The sequence below is a fragment of the Trachypithecus francoisi genome, unplaced genomic scaffold (assembly GCF_009764315.1).
Source record: "Trachypithecus francoisi isolate TF-2019V2 unplaced genomic scaffold, Tfra_2.0 Lachesis_group9, whole genome shotgun sequence".
NCBI lineage: Eukaryota > Metazoa > Chordata > Mammalia > Primates > Cercopithecidae > Trachypithecus > Trachypithecus francoisi.
In genome coordinates, this window is record NW_022681474.1 from 55,158,040 (window position 1) to 55,178,101 (window position 20,062).

A 20,062-nucleotide genomic window follows, 5' to 3' on the forward strand; every position below is an offset into this window, starting at 1 on the left:
AGATTCACAAAAATCATTTGACAACATCCAACACCCCCATTTATGATTATAAAAACAAACTAGGCTGGGCACAGTGATTCACACCTGTAATCCCAGCACTTTGGGAAGTGAGGCGGGCGGATCACTGAGGCCAGGAGTTTGAGACCAGCCTGGCCAACATAGTGAAACCCTGTTTCTACTAAAAATACAAAAATTAGCCAGGCGTGGTGGTGCCTACCTATAATCCCAGCTGCTTGAGAGACTGAGGCACGAGAATCGTTTGAACCCTGGAGATAAAACTTGCAGTTTATCTGAGCTGAGATCGCGCCACTACACTCCAGCCTGGGCAACAGAGTGAGACTCTATCTCTAAATTCATTAATAAAACTAGACACAGAAGGGGCTTCAGCCTGATAAATGGCATCTAGAGAATATCCAAAGCTAACATAATTTAATAGTGAAAGACTGAATACCTTCTCCCTAAGATCAGGAACAAAGTAAGTATGTTTACTCTCATTTATATTCAGCATTGTCTGACCAGGGCAATTAGTCAAGAGCATGAAATGGCATTCAAGTTGAGAAAGATGTTAAACTATCTGTTTACCAATGACATGATCTTATCTGTAGAAAATCAAAAGGGAAATCACAAAAATCTATTAAAACTAATGATCGAGTTCAGCAAGTTGCAGAATACAAGTTCAATATACATAAATATATTTCTAGACAGTCGCAGTGAACACTACAAAAGTGAAATTACAAAAAACAGTTCATTACCAATAACATTAAAAAGCGAATACTTAGAAATAAATGGACCAGGTGCAAAACATATTCTGAAAACTATAAAACATTATTGAAATTAAGTGGAAAGACACATGCTATGATCCTGGAAATTTTAATATTAACATGACAGTACTCACCAAATTAACCAACAGATTTAGTGCAGTGCCTGTCAAAATCCCAGCTGGCTTTTTTTGCAGAAATTGACAAGCTTTTATCCTAAAATTCATACGGAAATTCAGGGTACATTGAATGACCAATGACCTTGAGAAAATAAATTGGAGGACTTGAACTTGTCAATTTCAAAACTTTCTACAGAACCACATCATGATAGTAACATAAGAATAAATCCATAGATTAATGAAATACAGAGTCCAGAAGAAAGACCTTGCTTGTCAACAGGATGCCAAGAGAAGTCGGGGGAGATGTTAGGACAACTGGAATCCATATGCATAAGAATGAAGTTGAACCCTGACCCTGCACCATATACGAAATGTTACCACCAAATGAATTAAAGACTTAAATGTAAACTAAAGTTGTCAAACTCTTAGAAGAAATCATAGGCACAAGTAGTTGTGACTTTGGATTAGACAGTGATTTTTTGGATGTAATACCAAAAGCACAAGTGGTAAAAAGAATGTTGATAGATTGTATTTAATCAAAATTTTAAAATTTTGTGATTCAGCCAATACCAACAAGAATGGAGGCCGGGTGCAGTGGCTCACACCTGTAATGCCAGCACTTTGGGAGGCCGAGGCGGGTGGGTCACCTGAGGTCAGGAGTTCGAGACCAGCCTGGCCAACATGGTGAAACCCTGTCTCTACTAAAAAATACAAAAATTAACCAGGCGCAGTGCTGGGCACCTGTAATCCCAGCTACTTGGGAGGCTGAGGCAGGAGAATTACTTGAACCTGGGAGGCAGAGGTTGCGATGAGCCAAGATCACGCCACCACACTTTAGCCTGGGCAAAAGAATAAGACTCTGCCTCAAAAAAAAAAAAGAATGGAAAAAGGCCTGGTGCAGTGGCTCACGCCTATAATCCCAACACTTTTGAGAGGCTGCGGCGGGAGGATCACTTGAGCCCAGGAGTTTGAGACCTGCCTGGGCAACATATGAAGATCCCATCCTCTGCAAAAAAATCACAAAAATTAGCGGGGTGTGGCGGTGTGCACCTGTAGTCCCAGCTACTAGGGAGGCTAAGGTGGAAGGATCACTTGAGTCCAGCAGGTCAAGTCTCAGTGAGAGTAATCAAGCCACTTAACTCCAGCCTTGGTGACAGATGGAGACCTTGTCTCAAAAGGAAAAAAAAAAAAAGTTGGGAAAAGACAATCCACAGATTGAGAGAAAATATTTGCATATTATGTATCTGATAAGGAATTTATATCTAGAATATTTAAATTTTTTAACTCTTAAAACATTAGTAAAAAATAATTGCAAAATGGGCAAAGGATTTGAGTAGACGTTTATGAAGATACAGAGATGTCTAATAGTGACATGAAAGCTGATCAGTAACATTAATTAGAGAAATAAAACCACAATGAGATACCTCTTTACACCCATGGGGATCAGTATAATCAAAAAGAAAATAATACATGTTGAGGATGTAGAGAAATTGGATTTCTGTACATTGCTGGTGGAAACGTAAAATGATACAGCTGCTTTTGGAAACAGTCTGGCAGTTTCTTAAAGTGTTAAAAATAGAGTTACCTTATGACTGGCAATTTCACTTACATATACTCCATACTCAAGAGAATTGAAAACCTCTGTGCACATAAGTTGTGAATGAGTGTTCCTAGTAGCATTATTCATAATCAAAAAATGGAAACAAACCAAATGTTTATCCACTGATGATTGAAAAAAAATGGTGGCATATCCATACAATGTAATATTATTTGGCAATAAAAAAATTATTAAATTATGCTGCAATATAAATGAACCTTTAAAACTTCCTAAATGAAAGAAGCCAGTCACAAGAGACCACGTATTGTGTGGTTCCATTTATATGGAATGTCCAGAATAGGCAAATATATGGACAAGAAAGTAGATTAGTAGCTGCCAAGGGTTGAGAGTAAATGGACAGTGACTGCTAATGGGTATGTGATTTTTTCAGGGGGTGATGAAGATGCTTTAAAATTGATTGTAGTCTTGGTTGCATGACTCTGAATATACTAAAAACCACTGAATTGTACACGCTAAGTAAGTGAATTATATGGTGCATGAGATACATATCAGTGACTCTGTTTTCTCTCTCTTTTTTTCCTAAGAGACAAAGTCTCACTCTGTCTCCCAGGCTGGAGTTGCAGCAGCAGCATCATAGCTCACTGTAACCTCAAGCATAGCTTACTATAACCTCAAACTCCTAGGCTCAAGCAGTCCTTCCACCTCATCCTCCCAGGTAGCTAGGGCTGCAGGTGAACACCACCACGCCTGGCCAATTCTTTTTGTCACGTTCTTTGTAGAGATGATGTGATCTGGCTTGTTTGCCCAGGCTGGTCTCTAACTCCTGGCCTCAAGTGATCCTCCTGTCTTGGCGTCCCAAAGTGCTGGAATTACAGGCGTGAGCCACCATGCCTGGCTTTTTTTTTTTTTTATTTTTTATTTAAGAGTTATGGTTAGAACCTTTTATTTCAGAGTTGAATCACTAACAGCACCTGACAGTGGCCGCATTTCTTGTTTGTGTTAAGTGTTCAGATTGAAGCAAGTTGATGATTTGGACCTTGCCAGTTTAAAGCTTCGTTATTTTTGAAATGTTTTTCAAATGTTATATTTTAACATTGGGTGTTCATTGATTTTTTTGCTTTAAAAGTGCCCCTTTGTCAATTTACTCAAAATTTCAAAACTAGTTGCATGTATTTTGCTTTAATGTTGAATCGACACTTAGAGGTTGTACTCTGTATCTAGTTACAAATTCAGTATCATTGTGGCCCTGCATTGCTAGGTGGGGCCTATTAAGGTTAGACATAAAATAGTTAGTATCCCCCCAAAACACTTGTGAATTCATTCTTCATCATGAACATTTATCTTCCATTGGAATTCTAGAGGGACTTCAGACTTAAAAAAGTGTTTTGTAAACCTCATCTGTTATTGGAAATAATTAAGGAAACCTTACATTTAAAGATACCTTAATAGAAATTACATTTTGTAAAACTTTTGTTTATACTTTTGAAGGTTAGAGACATCTTAAATAAAATAGTACCTTCAACTCACCATGTTGTGACTTTGGCAACAGCTTTTTTTTTTTTTTTTTCTTGTTTAGTAATAGACACAGGGTCTATGTTGTCCAGGCTGGTCTTGAACTCCTGGGCTCAAGCAGTCCTCCCACCTCGGCCTCCCAAAGTGCTGGGATTACAAGCATGAGCCACTGTGCCTAACTAACTTTTATCTGATGCAGTACTGTAGTTTCTCTTACTAATGCTTTTGTATCATCACTACTCTTAACATCCTCATTGAATTTTTTTTTAATTGTATCAAGTAATTTTTTTGTTAGCCCAGGTGAACATCTGGTACAAAAATAAGGAAAATTTAAATATTTTTGACATCTATATTGTTAAACACAAATTTATAAGTTAAAAACGTTTTTTCTTTTTTTTCTTTTTCTCTAGCAAGTACATTGATACACATTCTTGGATTTATCTTCTGTGTTAGCAAACTCTGGTACTTAGGGGATTTTAGTAATACTAGTGTCCTGGAGTGTCAGCAGGACAGGTTTAACAGGAGCTTTTTAGTAAGTCTTCCTTACATTCAACATATTAACATACTTTGATAACAACCTTGTTTGTGTGTTGGACATTTGCTTGCAACCCTTGTTATATTTTTATTTTTTAGTTGCTACTAGCAGGAGAATGAGTTGGTGACATGCACTTGTGCTTGCTTGATAATGTTCATCACAGCCTTTTTTTCAAAGTTTTTTGTTTGTTTGTTTGTTTGTTTATTTATTTATTGTTTAGAGATAGAGTCTCGCTCTGTCACCCAGGCTGGAGTGCAGTTGCGTGATCTCGGCCTCCGCCCCGACTTCAAGCAGTTCTCTTCCCTCAGCCTCCCAAGTAGCTGGGACTACAGGTGCACACTGCCACACCCAGCTAATTTTTTGTGTTTTAGTAGACGGGATTTCACCGTGTTGCCCAGGCTGACCTCAAACTCCTAAGCTCCGGCAGTCCACCCACCTTGGCCTCCCAAAGTGCTGAGATTACAGGTGGGAGGTACCACTCCTGGCCACGTTTTCTGTTCTTAATTAGTGATCTGTTTCTGGATTGAAGGATATTTTTTTTTCTTCTTCTTCTCAGGAACCATGGCCTGAGAATGAAGGATAATTAGTTACCACATTGAATCTAGCATTTCAAAAAATTCAAACAAAAAGCACAGTTTAATACTAAGTCATTAATTTAAAAGTTGAAGAATCCAAAATTTATAAAACTCTATACTATGACATGAGATCTATTCAGTTTTTATTATTGCCCAGCAGACCGTTCTTATGTGATGAGAGTGGATGTGCTTGTTTACTTTTGCAATTTTTGGTGAGGATGTGTGCACATGCCAGAAAGAAAAAACCAAGGCAGAACCACAGTTTTCTGATCAGGAATACACTTTTCGGAATCAGCGTTCAGTGTTTGCCACAAGGATGTAGGAGAATGTTAATTGTCAGTGGTCTTTACTATGTTAAATGTAACACACTATGTCTTTTTGCCAAGAGTGTGACCTAGCCACTGGAGGCTTATTTTAACCATCTTTACATGGAAAGCTTGCCAAAAATGAGTGTGTGTGTGTGTGTGTTTTAATCCAGCAAGGTGATAGAATTTTGTTTGTTTTTTTTTTTTTTTTGAGTGTGTTTTTCATAAAGGTGTATTGACTCTTCAAAATTGGTAACCATATTTTGCTCTTAAGAATGTCATTTCTCAATCTTAGTATTTTGGGTGACCTTCCAGGGGTTCATGCCACAGTTTGTATATACAATTACTAGAAAGAGGATCTGTAGCTTTCTAAGAGTATCAAAGGAATATATACTCCTTAAACAGATAAGAATTCTTAAAGGGGGTCATTTGCCCTTGCATAATTGATCCAAACTGTTGTACTTTATTAGTTTTTGCTCATTTTTTTGAACATTTGGCTTTATACATGGAAAGAAGGACAATAAATAGCTGCTACAGAATGAAAGTTGTTTGCTTCTTCCAGACTGCTTGTCTATTCTATTCTTCTAATAGCTTTCAGTGTTCCTTTCTGTAGAGCTGTCCTTTCTAAACTTAACTTTTGCACAAATCTGTCAGGTTTAAGTTATGAAGGAAATAGTCTTTAATGAGACTCCCTTCTGAGAACTGGGTTTCCTATTTCATTTCACTTTGATTTAGGTATTACTGTTGCAGAAAGTTTTATTTTTGTTTAAGTATAGGTTTGAGTTAATTTAAGGTTTACTTTCTGTGAAAAACTACTTTGAAATGTTAAAAAAGATGACTTTACAAGATTTGTATCTTGAGGAACCCTCAGCTTGGTTTTCATTATTATCCTTTTAGGATACAGATGAGTTTATTTTACCTACTGGAGCTAATAAAACCCGGGGCAGATTTGAGCTGGCCTTCTTTACAATCGGAGGATGTTGCATGACAGGTGAGTGTTGACATACTTTTTTCTCAAGTGTGCTCAGTTCAAGCAGTTGAGGGTGCTTAAAATCAAAAGCAGTTAGAATGTTGGTTTCAGGGTTTTTTTTTAATATTTACATTTGTCTTTTTCTATTAAATGAAAAAGAATCAGAAGTGTAGTTATGCAGTTTTGAGTTTCTTTGTTTGTTTGTTTTTTAATGTAAAGCTCTCTTATCTGGGTGAATTGTTATGATTTACCAGGGGCTGCGTTTGGGGCAATGAATGGTCTTCGGCTAGGATTGAAGGAAACCCAGAACATGGCCTGGTCCAAACCAAGAAATGTACAGTAAGTCTCATGTAACCATCTTATGTAGTGATACTTGAATATTAAGCTCTGTTTTGTTGGTTTGATGAGTACACCCTTGAGATTACAGATGGTTAGCATAGTTATGTGCTTTTTTGTCTGTTTTTTAATCTTACTCAAAAGCAACTAAGGAATCAGATTACTGACTCTAAGCTTTTAAAAAGGAGTGATTTTTTGAATCATTGTCCCTCAGTCAGCTAGTGCTACGCCAGCCTGACTTCTCAGCTACACCTGTTACATTCTCCAACCCTTTGTGACTATGCTTTTCAAATTGTTGAATTGCTGATGAGAATTTTGGATTGTTTGGGGGCATGCAGATCCGTAGGAAATGGTAATAAAGACATAAGCAGCTCATGAGAGTGATGGCTCAAGCTGCCATCACTTGACTTGAACTTCTTACTGTCTTGACTTTACGTTTCCGAAATGATGAGCCAGATAAATTTTAAAGAGTTAATTCCAAAAGGATAAGACAGTTTTCTGTTAGAACTTGAAGTTGCAGAAAAGGGAAAGTACAGCTAAAAGGATTGGAAAGTATGTTTTCACCCTACTTAAGAAGTAAACATGGCCAGTCCCTCCTGATATTCCTTAAACAATATGTTTAGTTTTGCCCATTTTTATGCTTCATATATGCTTCATGAGTATGTATTCTTCAATGGCTACTGTTTTTGTTTTAGGAGGCTTTAAACTCCATCTTCCTTTCATATTGTTCAGCCAGCAGATGGCACCAGATGTGCTAGAACTAGACCATGGGAAACTGGAACGCCTTTTACGTTGTGGGGTTTTTTGAGAGACATGGCCTTGCTGTGTTGCCCAGGCTGGCGTGCAGTGCCACCGTCACAGCTTACTGTAGCCTTGACTTCATGGGCTCAAGTGATCCTCCCACCTCAGCCTCCCAAGTAACTGGGACTACAGGCACGTGCCACTGTACCCAGTTAATTTTTTAATTTTTGTAGTGACGTTGTCTCACTGTGTTGCTCAGGCTGTTCTCAAACTCCTGAACACAGGTGATCCTCCTGCCTCAGCCTTCCAAAGTACTGGGATTATAGACGTGAGCCACTGCGCCTAGCCTTGTTTTTTATATTCCTGTTAACTGTGTGGATCTCTGTCCGTGCTTTGCCAGCCTAGATCCTTCAGTATTTTTATTACTTGTCCCTTGCTTCAATAATATTTTTAACTTTTTGTATTATGGGGAATTTTGAATATATAAAAGTAGACAAAAGACCTAGCATAGTGAACACATGGACCATAACCCATCCTCAACCACGGCCAGTTCTATCCCATCTCCTTCTCCTCTCCCATCTTATTTTGAGACAAAAACCCCAATATCATATTAAATACAAATTTGGAAGTAGATCTAGAAAAGACAGCTTGCTTCCTTTCTTAAAATGAGTTATTAAAATGCTTGTTAAAAATGAAAAAATAATGGCTGAACTTAAAATACGTTAGTAAATATGTAACATAATTAGAAACAATGTACTTCTGTTTGTAAACTTTACTGATTTTTTAAAACAACCTTTCAGAAGCAATACAAATTTTTGTTTCTATAGAATATTAATTAAATGAGTTGTTTCATAATTAAACTGAATGAGTTCCTTCACTCTTTGTTACTGTATTTCCATAATTTCCAGCAGTAGTCAGCCATCTGGACAGAACCATTCCTGGAATGGTGTTACACTGCTGGGAGAGGAATGTCTTCTCTTCATCCGGTTGCCTCCATCACTGTTCTGGTAGTGTCTGGCACTGGTGCAAGGCAGGACTGTGCTTCCTTGAGTGTGTGCTGAGCATTCACCTTGGCTGCTTGGTTCTAGTCTGGGAGCAGACACAGGATGCTTTCCCCGTGTATCCCAGTTAGATGGCTGATTCCTTCTCTTTAATTCTACTTTATATTCTGTACTTAGATATTCTTTACTTTGATTCTCTTTAACATTCTAAGCATATGTTCCCCTTCCAAAAAGAACCTTTTAGAAGCTAGCTTGTCATAGTTAACAGTGGCATCTTTTACATAGATTAGTTTCTGTAAACCTCTGTAAAATACGTTCCAGGCTGTCATTCAAAGCCTTATATATATTTAATGTGTATTCATTGTATTATACATTTAATAATAAGAGTTTTCCTCAGTTATTGCCCAAAGTCTTGAAAGTTTTAACCTAATTTTCACTTATGTAGAGTAAAAACTATCCTTATTGAAATCTGAGATATTAAGATATATTTTAGAATTTAAAAAATTTTGAGCCTTGGATCTAGACATGTTAAATAGCTATTATTACTGTTTTTAAAGGTTACTAGAGAAATAATGATTCTAAATACAGATTCTTTCTCTTTCTGCCCTGGTAGGATTTTGAATATGGTGACTAGGCAAGGGGCACTTTGGGCTAATACTCTAGGTTCTCTGGGTAAGTAGAGATCTCGTTTGATAAATTGTTAAAGAAAGAATGTACAAATATCATGAATGATTTAATCAACTGATATTGTGGTCCTAGGATAGGAGACAATTATGTTTAAATCCATTCCATTGCATAATGTAGATACTACTTAGGGAAAGACCATGAACTAACTTATGAAATAATCTCAGGTGCTGATACCATTCTGAATACCATTTCTGAATTTTTAAAATCTTTTGAACACTGCACACTCTCCTTTCCAAGCACAACACCCAATCATGTTTAAATGAAATCCAGATAATTTAGGTCCAAAGTAAAGAGCTTGATATATTAGGCAAGGTTAAAGGTCCTGTAGTGATACAAGATACCTTAATCCGGCCCTCTTGCTATGTTTTTTTAATATCCTGTTCATTAGTCTGTTTACCTGAGTAGATTCCAGGCACCTAATTGCCAGAATTGGGATAGGTTCTTTGTAGATAATGAAAACATTTGCAGTTCTAGGCAAAAGGTAATTTACTGGTGCTTAATTAGAGCCTAATGCTTTCATACCATATTGTTTATGAATGATTGATCACTTGGAATCGATCTCTTAGGCTTAGGTCCTGACATCCACAATTTTCATACTTTATGAACTTAGTTGGAAATCTCAATTTAAATTGTGGCAGATTAAGGAGGGGAAGACATAGAAAATTCATTGAAACCATAGAAAAGATGTTTATTATTGCAGAGTAAGGGCCTGCCTTGTCACAGAATTTGGAAGCAGTATATCTTCACACTGTAAAGCCAGTTTTCACATTTTGGATCCTAAGAGATGGCTGCATTCATATGTTTCTGATGTCTGCATTCCTCCCACCCTACTACTGAGTCACCCCCCTCTGTTTCTTTTAATTACTTGTATACCTAGTCAGCCCAGCCATCCTTGTCTGCCTAGGACTTGCAGAGAAAAGTCCAAGAAACCATGCTCCAATAACCCCCGTCCCCACGCCCCCCCGCCCGCCCCGCAGTCCTGGACAAACTAGGATGACTAGTCACCCTCTGCATACCCACTGTAATATGATCAATAACAATGTTCTGCTCATGATCGGTTTCAGTTAAATAAGCTGAAGAGGAAGATGAGCTTTCATAGACGTATAAAAATGCTGCGGTAGAGGAGTTGTAAGGCTGAGCACGGTGTATTGTTGCAAGGGTCAAGTGTAGCTATAATTTTGAGAAAGAACTTGAAAAGTTTAACATATTCATTCCAGATAGGAATCTGTAAGAGCATAGAAGGATGGCTTGGGGGAAGATACTTTAAAATGAAATGGTGCTGGTGTTATAATATGTGAGAATCAAACCTCACATTTTTTTTAAATCTGTTTTTTTGTTTTTTTTTTTTTGAGACGGAGTCTCGCTCTGTGGCCCAGGCTGGAGTGCAGTGGCCAGATCTCAGCTCACTGCAAGCTCCGCCTCCCGGGTTTTACGCCATTCTCCTGCCTCAGCCTCCCGAGTAGCTGGGACTACAGGCGCCCGCCACGTTGTCGCCCGGCTAGTTTTTTTTTTTGTATTTTTTAGTAGAGACGGGGTTTCACCGTGTTAGCCAGGATGGTCTCGATCTCCTGACCTCATGATCCGCCCGCCTCAGCCTCCCAAAGTGCTGGGATTACAGGCTTGAGCCACCGCGCCCGGCAATCTGTTTTTTCTTATACTAGAAATATGTGTGTGTGTGTCTTTAATCCAAAGTACAGAAATTATGGGTAGCATATAAATGAAAATTTTAAATATACTTCCTGAGACTTCCTAGCAGTACTTTCTAGAAATAGCTACTATTGATGTTTCTTCTGAGTTCTTCCAGCGTTTCTCTGCATAGCCAGTTAGTCGTGTACCATGTGCACATGTCCTTGCTTTACTTGTTAGTGAAAATGATTCTTCTGGTTTTTAAGTTACTGTATACCATTATATGAAAAGTCACTCTGAATCAGTTCAGATGGTACAAAATTTGTTGCCAGGTATTTGCTATTAGAAACTGTTCTAGTGATCATTCCATGTATATCTTTGGATAAATTTATCTAAATATAATTGCCATACTGACTTTTGTGTTGAAAAAAACAGTTTTTCCTCTGCTCTCACACTGTAACAGTCAATATAGGATATATCTGTGACCAGTTATGTGGGAATATTTCCCCATATACCGAGTAATCTCTTTTGCAGTGGACACCGGCTGAGTGTCCTCCCATTTCAGTTCTGCCTGGAGATAGCATTAGATCAGCAGGTTGAGCACTCTGTCCCACAAAAATGAGCCCCACTTTGGATACTTCTGATACTGATCACAAGCCCCAGGTTATTTTACCTGTGCTTCTGACCAACCAGCTTTGTCAGAGTTCCCACAACCCCCTCTTTGGGTTCGATTAATTTATCAGATTGGCTCACAGAACTCAAAGGAACACACATACTTAACATTTGCCTATTTATTATAAAGATTTTTTTTTTTTTTTTTTTTGAGAGAGGGTCTTGCCCTGTCACCCGGGCTAGAGTGCAGTGGAGCTCACTGCAACCTAGACTTTCTGGGCTTAAGCAAGTCTCCCACCTCAGCCTTTCAAGGAGCTGGGGCTGTAGGCAACATGCACCACCATGCTAGATAATTTTTTTAAAATATTTTTTAGAGAAGGGGGTATCCCTATGTTGTTGCCCAGGCTGGTCTCAGACTCCTGGGCTCATGTGATCTTCCCACCTCGGCCTCCCAAAGTGCTGGGATTACAGAAACTTTGTGAGCCACCACACCTGGCTGGATATTTTTAAAGGATACAGATAAACAGCCCAGTCAAGGAATGCATAAGGTGAGGCCTGGATGGGCCCTGAGTGCAGGAGCTTTCATTTCACTGAAGTTGGGGTGCACTAGCCTCCTGACACGTGGGTGAGTTCTTTCTTGCTTTCCTGCAAGGCCCACAAGTTCAGCTGTCTAGAAAGTCCTCTGACCCCATCCACTTGGGCCTCATATGGAAAATTGATTGAATAGGCATGACTGAAGCATGGACAACCTTGTAGAACTGTGACTGGACAAAAAGGGCATGCTCTACTACTAACAGACTGGACGCAGAACCCCAGCAAGGCCTGTCTGCCCAGATTCTCCTTGGCCTTTCTGTGCAGCATTTCTTCTTCCTGGGTATGGGGTACGATCTCTTCTGAAATGGGGATCCTATGGCCTGCAATCAGACAAGGTAGGTCATAGAATTTCTTTATGACCAGTTCCAAGACAGAAAGGTGGGGAAAGATTAGAGTCCTTCTGTGAGGAGAAAAGGGAGCAGGTGAAAGGAGAACAGGAGAAGGTCAGAGAGATATTCTGTTTTCTGAGGCTGCTTCTGAGGCCTGAAGTGCCCCACTAATACAAAAAAGACCCTCACCTTTGTCCCTCTGAAGCTGTTCCAAAGCTGCTTCCTGAACCAAGGACAAATACTTTAATAAGTGATTGTTTTAGTCACTTAGGAAGGGCTATGGGAGTTATGAGCTAGGAACCATGGATGAAAACCAATATATGTATATCATAATATCACACTTTATCACTATTTTGTCACTGAGCACTTCCATTTCCTCTTTAGCTTTGCTCTATAGTGCATTTGGTGTCATCATTGAGAAAACACGAGGTGCAGAAGATGACCTTAACACAGTAGCAGCTGGAACCATGACAGGCATGTTGTATAAATGTACAGGTGAGTACTGTTGAATGGAGAACCATCTCTTAATACACTTGAAGTGCGCTTTTTAAAATTCATGGTTTTCAAGGAAACTACACTCTATTGCAGTAAAATCTAGTGTTCTAACTTTATGGTTATTTTGGTATGGTTTGGTTTTTAATTGTGGTAAAATAAACATAAGATTTACGTTAACCATTTTTTAAGCGTACAGTACGTTAGTATTATAGTCACATGATTGTATAGCCAATCACGGGAACTTTATCATCTTGCAAAACTGATACCCTATATCTATTAAGCCTCCTCCCAATTTACCACTCTCCTTAGCTCCTGATAATGTTACACTTTCTGTCTCTGAATTGGCTGTTTTAGGCACCTCATATAAGTAGAATCATACAATATTTGTTCTTTTGTGATTGGCTTATTTTATGTAGCATAATATCCTCAAGGTTCATCCATGTTGTTGCATGTGCCAGAATTCCCTTCCTTTTTAAAGCTAAATAATATTCATTGTGTGTATGTATGCCACGTTTTGCACGTGCATTCTTTTATCAAGGGATATTTGGGTTGCTTCTACCTTTTGGCTCTTGTGAATAATGCTGCTACGAATGTGGATGTACAGATACCTCTTCAAGATCCTTTTCTTTTTTGGGATATATACGAGAAGTGGGATTCTTGGATCATATGGTTTGTGGTGGTTTTTTGACATTAAGAAGATAAGATTCTTTTCTGTATTTTTCATTCATTTTAGTTTAGTTTTTTTAATCTTGGACAGACTAAGCAATAGAATATTCAGAATTGGTTTTGTTTTAAACAGTAGTTTGACCTGTGACATCAGCATATTAAACTATCACAAGACACCCAAGGTCAAAGCCCAGGAATGACTTCCCTGTAAGTCAGTTTAGAGCATCTTATTCCTATGATCATCTTACTCTACTGGGAGATCAACATGTTCCTGTCAAGGGTCAGATAATTCTCTTCTGTGATCAATTTTTACTAGTTTAGAAGCATACATTCAAGTAATGCCTAATTTAGCTTTTTTATTATGTTGATATATCTTTGGCTACTTAATTTTTATTTTTACCAAAATAATCGACATACATGATTTTTTAAGTCAAGGTTTTTATCTTTTTAACATCTGAAAGATTTTAATGATGTGCAACAGTGTTCTTATATGTCTCACCTTAATTCCCTTTTCCCAAAGGCAACTTTTAATTTTTTTTTTTCTTTGGATATGGAGTCTCACTGTCACCCAGGCTGGAGTGCAGCAGCGTGATCTCAGCTCACTACAACCTCCACTTCCTGGGATCAAGCAATTCTCCCATCTCAGCCTCCTGAGTAGCTGGGACTGCAGGCATATGCCACCACATCTGGCTGATTTTTGTATTTTTAGTAGAGACAGGGTTTCACCATGTTGGTCAGGCTGGTCTCAAGCTCCTGACCTCAGGTGACCCACCCTTCTCCCTCCCAAGTGCTAGGATTACAGGCATGAGCCACCATGCCCAGCTTATTTTAATATTTTTTTAAAACAGAGTCACTCTATCATCCAGGCTGGAGTGCAGTGGCACAATCAGGGCTCACTGTAGCCTTGACCTCCTGGGTTCAGGTGATCCTCCCATCTCAGCCTCCTGAGTAGCTGGGACTACAGGCACATGCCTCCACACCTAGCTAATTTTTTTTTTCCAGAGATGGAGTCTCACTGTGTTGTCCCAGCTGGTCTTGAACTCCTGGGCTCAAGCAATCATCCTGCCTCAGCCTCCCAAGGTGCTGGGATTGCATGTGTGAGCCACCATGCCCAGGCTGCTTTAATTCATTATTTTTTATTTTCATGTTTCTAAATAATATTATTGTCTTGATTTTTCTTGATTTTTCAATCTTACATATAGTCTGTTGACTTCCAAGAGGAAAGCTGTGTTAACTCCTTTAAGAATTGTACAAAATATGCCTTTTTTGTATAAGAATTGTACAAAATACCACCTTTGAGGCCGTCTCTTAAACACTGTAGTACATACAGTTTTGTACATACATTTTAATTGTAGGATAAATTGCTAAAAATAAGTTACTTGAGCAAATTATCTGCATGCTTAAAACGTGAATGACTACTACCAAATGACCCTTCCAGTACTTGCTAACCTTTGCCAGTGTTGTCATCTACCATCACTTTTTTTTTGTTTTTTGAGACAGAGTTTCACTCTTGTTGCCAGGCTGGAATGCAATGGCACAATCCAGGCTCACCACGACCTCCGCCTCCCGAGTTCAAGTGATTCTCCTACCTCAGCCTCCCGAGTAGCTGGAATTACAGGCGTGCACCACCATGCCCAGCTAATTTTTTGTATTTTTAGTAGAGACAGGATTTCTCCATGTTGGTCAGGCTGATCTCGAACTCCCAACCTCAGGTGATCTGTCCGCCTCAGCCTCCCAAAGTGCTGGGATTACAGGCGTGAGCCATCGCGCCTGGCCTACCATCACTTTTTTTAACTTTTTTTTAAATTTTTTTTTTATTATAATTTAAGTTCTAGGGTACATGTGCATAACGTGCAGGTTTGTTACATATGTATACTTATACCATGTTGGTGTGCTGCACCCATCAACTCGTCAGCACCCATCAATTCATCATTTATATCATGTGTAACTCCCCAGTGCAATCCCTCCCTCCTCCCCCCTCCCCATGATAGGCCCCAGTGTGTGATGTTCCCCTTCCCGAGTCCAAGAGATCTCATTGTTCAGTTCCCACCTATGAGTGAGAACATGCGGTGTTTGGTTTTCTGTTCTTGTGATAGTTTGCTAAGAATGATGGTTTCCAGCTGCATCCATGTCCCTATAAAGGACGCAAACTCATCCTTTTTTATGGCTGCATAGTATTCCATGGTGTATATGTGCCACATTTTCTTAATCCAGTCTGTCACAGATGGACATTTGGGTTGATTCTAAGTCTTTGCTATTGTGAATAGTGCCGCAATAAACATACGTGTGCATGTGTCTTTGTAGTAGAATAATTTATAATCCTTTGGGTATATACCCAGTAGTGGGATGGCTGGGTCATGTGGTACATCTAGTTCTAGATCCTTGAGGAATTGCCATACTGTTTTCCATAATGGTTGAGCTAGTTTACAATCCCACCAACAGTGTAAAAGTGTTCCTATTTCTCCACATCCTCTCCAACACCTGTTGTTTCCTGACTTCTTAATGCTTGCCATTCTAACTGGTGTGAGATGGTATCTCATTGTGGTTTTGATTTGCATTTCTCTGATGGCCAGTGATGATGAGCATTTTTTCATGTGTCTGTTGGCTGTATGTGTCCCGACCTGCAGGACAGTCGAACGGGCCCTGGAAGGGGGAGTGGGAATGGAGGAGACAAGAAAACACAAGAAATGGAGACAAGACAAGTAGCCTGATCAAGTCTCGTTTATTGAATGCAGGGTCATGCCTTATATAGGCTGGCAGAGGAAGAGGTTGGGCCAGGGCGGTGACGGGGGGCCGGGTCTTCTCAAATTACAATCGCTCATGCGCCCTGGGTTTGTACTGTTCCCGGGCGCGGGATCGCGCCTGCGCCCTAGGCTGCATATCTTCCTGGGCGGGAAAATGTTTACGCGCCCGCCCGCGGGAAAGGTTGGCGCGCGCGGGAACAGTTTGGGCGCGCGCGGCAACAGTTTTGGCGCGCGCGGGAAAAACTTAGGCGCGCGCGGGAAGGGTTTGTAAATGAAGAACCCGGGAATGTGCCGTCCTGTCTCCGCTTTGCGGAGATCAAGCAACAGAGGTCGGCTAATTCCGGGCCTCATGGCTCCGGACATGTATGAATGTCTTCTTTTGAGAAATGTCTGTTCATATCCTTTGCCCACTTTTTGATGGGGTTGTTTGTTTTTTTCTTGTATATTTGTTTGAGTTCTTTGTAGATTCTGGATATTAGCCCTTTGTCAGATGAGTAGGTTGCAAAAATTTTCTCCCATTCTGTAGGTTGCCTGTTGACTCTGATGGTAGTTTCTTTTGCTGTGCAGAAGCTCTTTAGTTTAATTAGATCCCATTTGTCAATTTTGGCTTTTGTTGCCGTTGCTTTTGGTGTTTTAGACATGAAGTCCTTGCCCATGCCTATGTCCTGAATGGTACTACCTAGATTTTCTTCTAGGGTTTTTATGGTATTAGGTCTAACATTTAAGTCTCTAATCCATCTTGAATTAATCTTCGTATAAGGGGTAAGGAAAGGATCCAGTTTCAGCTTTCTACTTATGGCTAGCCAATTTTCCCAGCACCATTTATTAAATAGGGAATCCTTTCCCCATTTCTTGTTTCTCTCAGGTTTGTCAAAGATCAGATGTCTGTAGATGTGTGGTATTATTTCTGAGGACTCTGTTCTGTTCCATTGGTCTATATCTCTGTTGTGGTACCAGTACCATGCTGTTTTGGTTACTGTAGCCTTGTAGTATAGTTTGAAGTCAGGTAGCGTGACGCCTCCAGCTTTGTCCTTTTGACTTAGGATTGTCTTGGCAATGCGGGCTCTTTTTTGGTTCCATATGAACTTTAAAGCAGTTTTTTCCAATTCTGTGAAGAAACTCATTGGTAGCTTGATGGGGATGGCATTGAATCTATAAATAAACTTGGGCAGTATGGCCATTTTCACGATATTGATTCTTCCTATCCATGAGCATGATATGTTCTTCCATTTGTTTGTGTCCTCTTTGATTTCACTGAGCAGTGGTTTGTAGTTCTCCTTGAAGAGGTCCTTTACATCCGTTGTAAGTTGGATTCCTAGGTATTTTATTCTCTTTGAAGCAATTGTGAATGGAAGTTTGTTCCTGATTTGGCTCTCTGCTTGTCTGTTACTGGTGTATAAGAATGCTTGTGATTTTTGCACATTAATTTTGTATCCTGAGACTTTGCTGAAGTTGCTTATCAGCTTAAGGAGATTTTGGGCTGAGACGATGGGGTTTTCTAAATATACAATCATGTCATCTGCAAATAGGGACAATTTGACTTCTTCTTTTCCTAACTGAATACCCTTTATTTCTTTCTCTTGCCTGGTTGCCCTAGCCAGAACTTCCAACACTATGTTGAATAGGAGTGGTGAGAGAGGGCATCCCTGTCTTGTGCCAGTTTTCAAAGGGAATTTTTCCAGTTTTTGCCCATTCAGTATGATATTAGCTGTGGGTTTGTCATAAATAGCTCTTATTATTTTGAGGTACGTTCCATCAATACCGAATTTATTGAGCGTTTTTAGCATGAAGGGCTGTTGAATTTTGTCAAAAGCCTTTTCTGCATCTATTGAGATAATCATGTGGTTCTTGTCTTTGGTTCTGTTTATATGCTGGATTACGTTTATTGATTTGCGAGTGTTGAACCAGCCTTGCATCCCAGGGATGAAGCCCACTTGATCATGGTGGATAAGCTTTTTGATGTGCTGCTGAATCCGGTTTGCCAGTATTTTATTGAGGATTTTTGCATCGATGTTCATCAGGGATAGAGAATTTTACTCTTTTTTGGTTGTGTCTCTGCCAAGCTTTGGTATCAGGATGATGTTGGCCTCATAAAATGAGTTAGGGAGGATTCCCTCTTTTTCTATTGATTGGAATAGTTTCAGAAGGAATGGTACCAGCTCCTCCTTGTACCTCTGGTAGAATTCAGCTGTGAATCCATCTGGTCCTGGACTTTTTTTGGTGGGTAGGCTATTAATTGTTGCCTCAATTAAAAATACGGAACGCTTCACGAATTTGCGTGTCATCCTTGTGCAGGGGCCATGCTAATCTTCTCTGTATCGTTCCAATTTTAGTATATGTACTGCCGAAGCGAGCACCCATCACTTTTTTTTTAAGCTAGGTGGTGAACCGTTTTAATGTTTTACTTTGCTTTTTCCTGGTTGCTTATGAGATTGAGCACCTTTTTTTTGTTTAGTGGTTGGTGGCATACCCTTTCTCTATTTTTTATCATATTGTTGGTTTGATCGATTTGTTGGAACAGTTTATGTATTATGGCAGTTAGCACTTTGCCAATTATATGTTTTACATGAATTTTTACTTCCTGGAAAAATGTTGATGGCGGCAACAGAAATGTAGAAAGCATCCAGAGGTTCTTTTTGGTATGTGAAGTGTAATTGTCAAGGGCTGGTATTCAATTTAGACATTGATAAATAGAACCTCTTAACAATAACCTTAATGAGAGTTGCCTAATTTGTATATCCTTTTACCTTAAATGACTTTGTTTTTCAGCTGACTTTTTTATGGAAGGAAGACATAGGATTAATAGTTCAGGGTGTTTTGGAGAGGAAGGCATTGCCCGTATCCTTTGGTTTCTGAGGACTTATTTCTGAGAATATGTGACAAGGCAGCTCTAAAATTCCTAAGCTTATTGATGATAGCAAAACTACAGCTGTTTCTTTTCCAATAGAGGACTGGTTATTACTGAATAGATTCTCATATGCCACAGGGAATCTACTAACATTTTACATTTTTGGAGAAGATTTATGTAATTCATTAAAGAAGCATTAGATCTGAATTAAAATCACATGAGTATCAGAAGTCTACCTTTAAATTAGCCTTTTGGGGCCGGGCACAGTGGCTCACACCTGTAATCTCAACACTTGGGAGGCCAAGGTAGGTGGATCATCTGAGGTCAGGAGTTCAAGACCATCCTGGCAAACATGGTGAAACCCTGTCTCTGCTAAAATACAAAAATTAGCTGGGCATGATAGCAGGTGCCTGTAATCCTAGCTAGTTGGGAGGCTGCGAGAAGAGAATTGCTTGAACCCAGGAGGCAGAGGTTGCGGTGAGTAGACATCGTGCCACTGCACTCCAGCCTCAGTGATAGAACGAGTCTCCGTCTCAAAATGAAATGACATGACGTCATGAAATGAAATAATGAAATGAATAATTGAATGCGGGTGGTGCACTCCAGCCTGGCCGATACAGCAAGTCTCTGTCATGAAATGAAGTGATGAAATGAAATGATGAAACAAATAATGATATGCCAGGTTTGGTGGTGCACTCCAGCCTGGGTGACAGAGCGAGTCTCCGTCTTGAAATGAAATGAAGAAATAAATGAAATGAATACTGAAATGAAAAAATGAAATAACAAAATGAAGTGCTGGGTGTGGTGGCACACTCCATCCTGGGCAATAGAGCGAGTCTCCATCTTGAAATGAAATACGAAATGCCGGGTGAAATGAAATGAAATGAATAATGAAATGCCTGGTGTGGTGGTGCACTCCATCCTGGGTGATAGAGTGAGTCTGTGTCTTGAAATGAAATAACATGATATGACATGATGAGATGAAATAATGAAATGAATGAATAATGAAATGCCGGGTGTGGTGGTGCACTCCAGCTTGGGTACAGTGAGT

At 39.5% G+C, this 20,062-nt stretch overlaps 1 protein-coding gene and 2 non-coding genes across 4 annotated transcripts in view; 2 read left to right on the plus strand and 1 right to left on the minus strand.

The window, feature by feature from the left end:
- LOC117082060 (mitochondrial import inner membrane translocase subunit Tim23) overlaps positions 1-20,062 on the plus strand; it is a 34,177-nt gene that overhangs the window by 3,816 nt on the left and 10,299 nt on the right. Inside the window, exons 3-7 of one of the 2 annotated variants that reach the window (XM_033208548.1) lie at positions 6,260-6,353; positions 6,587-6,671; positions 9,024-9,082; positions 12,643-12,753; positions 18,933-19,307. In XM_033208548.1, coding sequence (XP_033064439.1) covers positions 6,260-6,353; positions 6,587-6,671; positions 9,024-9,082; positions 12,643-12,753; positions 18,933-19,033 — 450 coding nt within the window. In that variant the 3' untranslated portion in view covers positions 19,034-19,307. Of the gene's footprint in view, positions 1-6,259; positions 6,354-6,586; positions 6,672-9,023; positions 9,083-12,642; positions 12,754-18,932; positions 19,308-20,062 lie in introns of those variants that run through there. The other variant, XM_033208547.1, reaches the window with a different exon arrangement.
- Positions 8,313-8,513, plus strand: LOC117082902. The gene has a single exon (XR_004436828.1). It is a non-coding gene; the product is annotated as a small nucleolar RNA SNORA74 (small nucleolar RNA).
- Positions 18,414-18,520, minus strand: LOC117082945. The gene has a single exon (XR_004436858.1). It is a non-coding gene; the product is annotated as a U6 spliceosomal RNA (small nuclear RNA).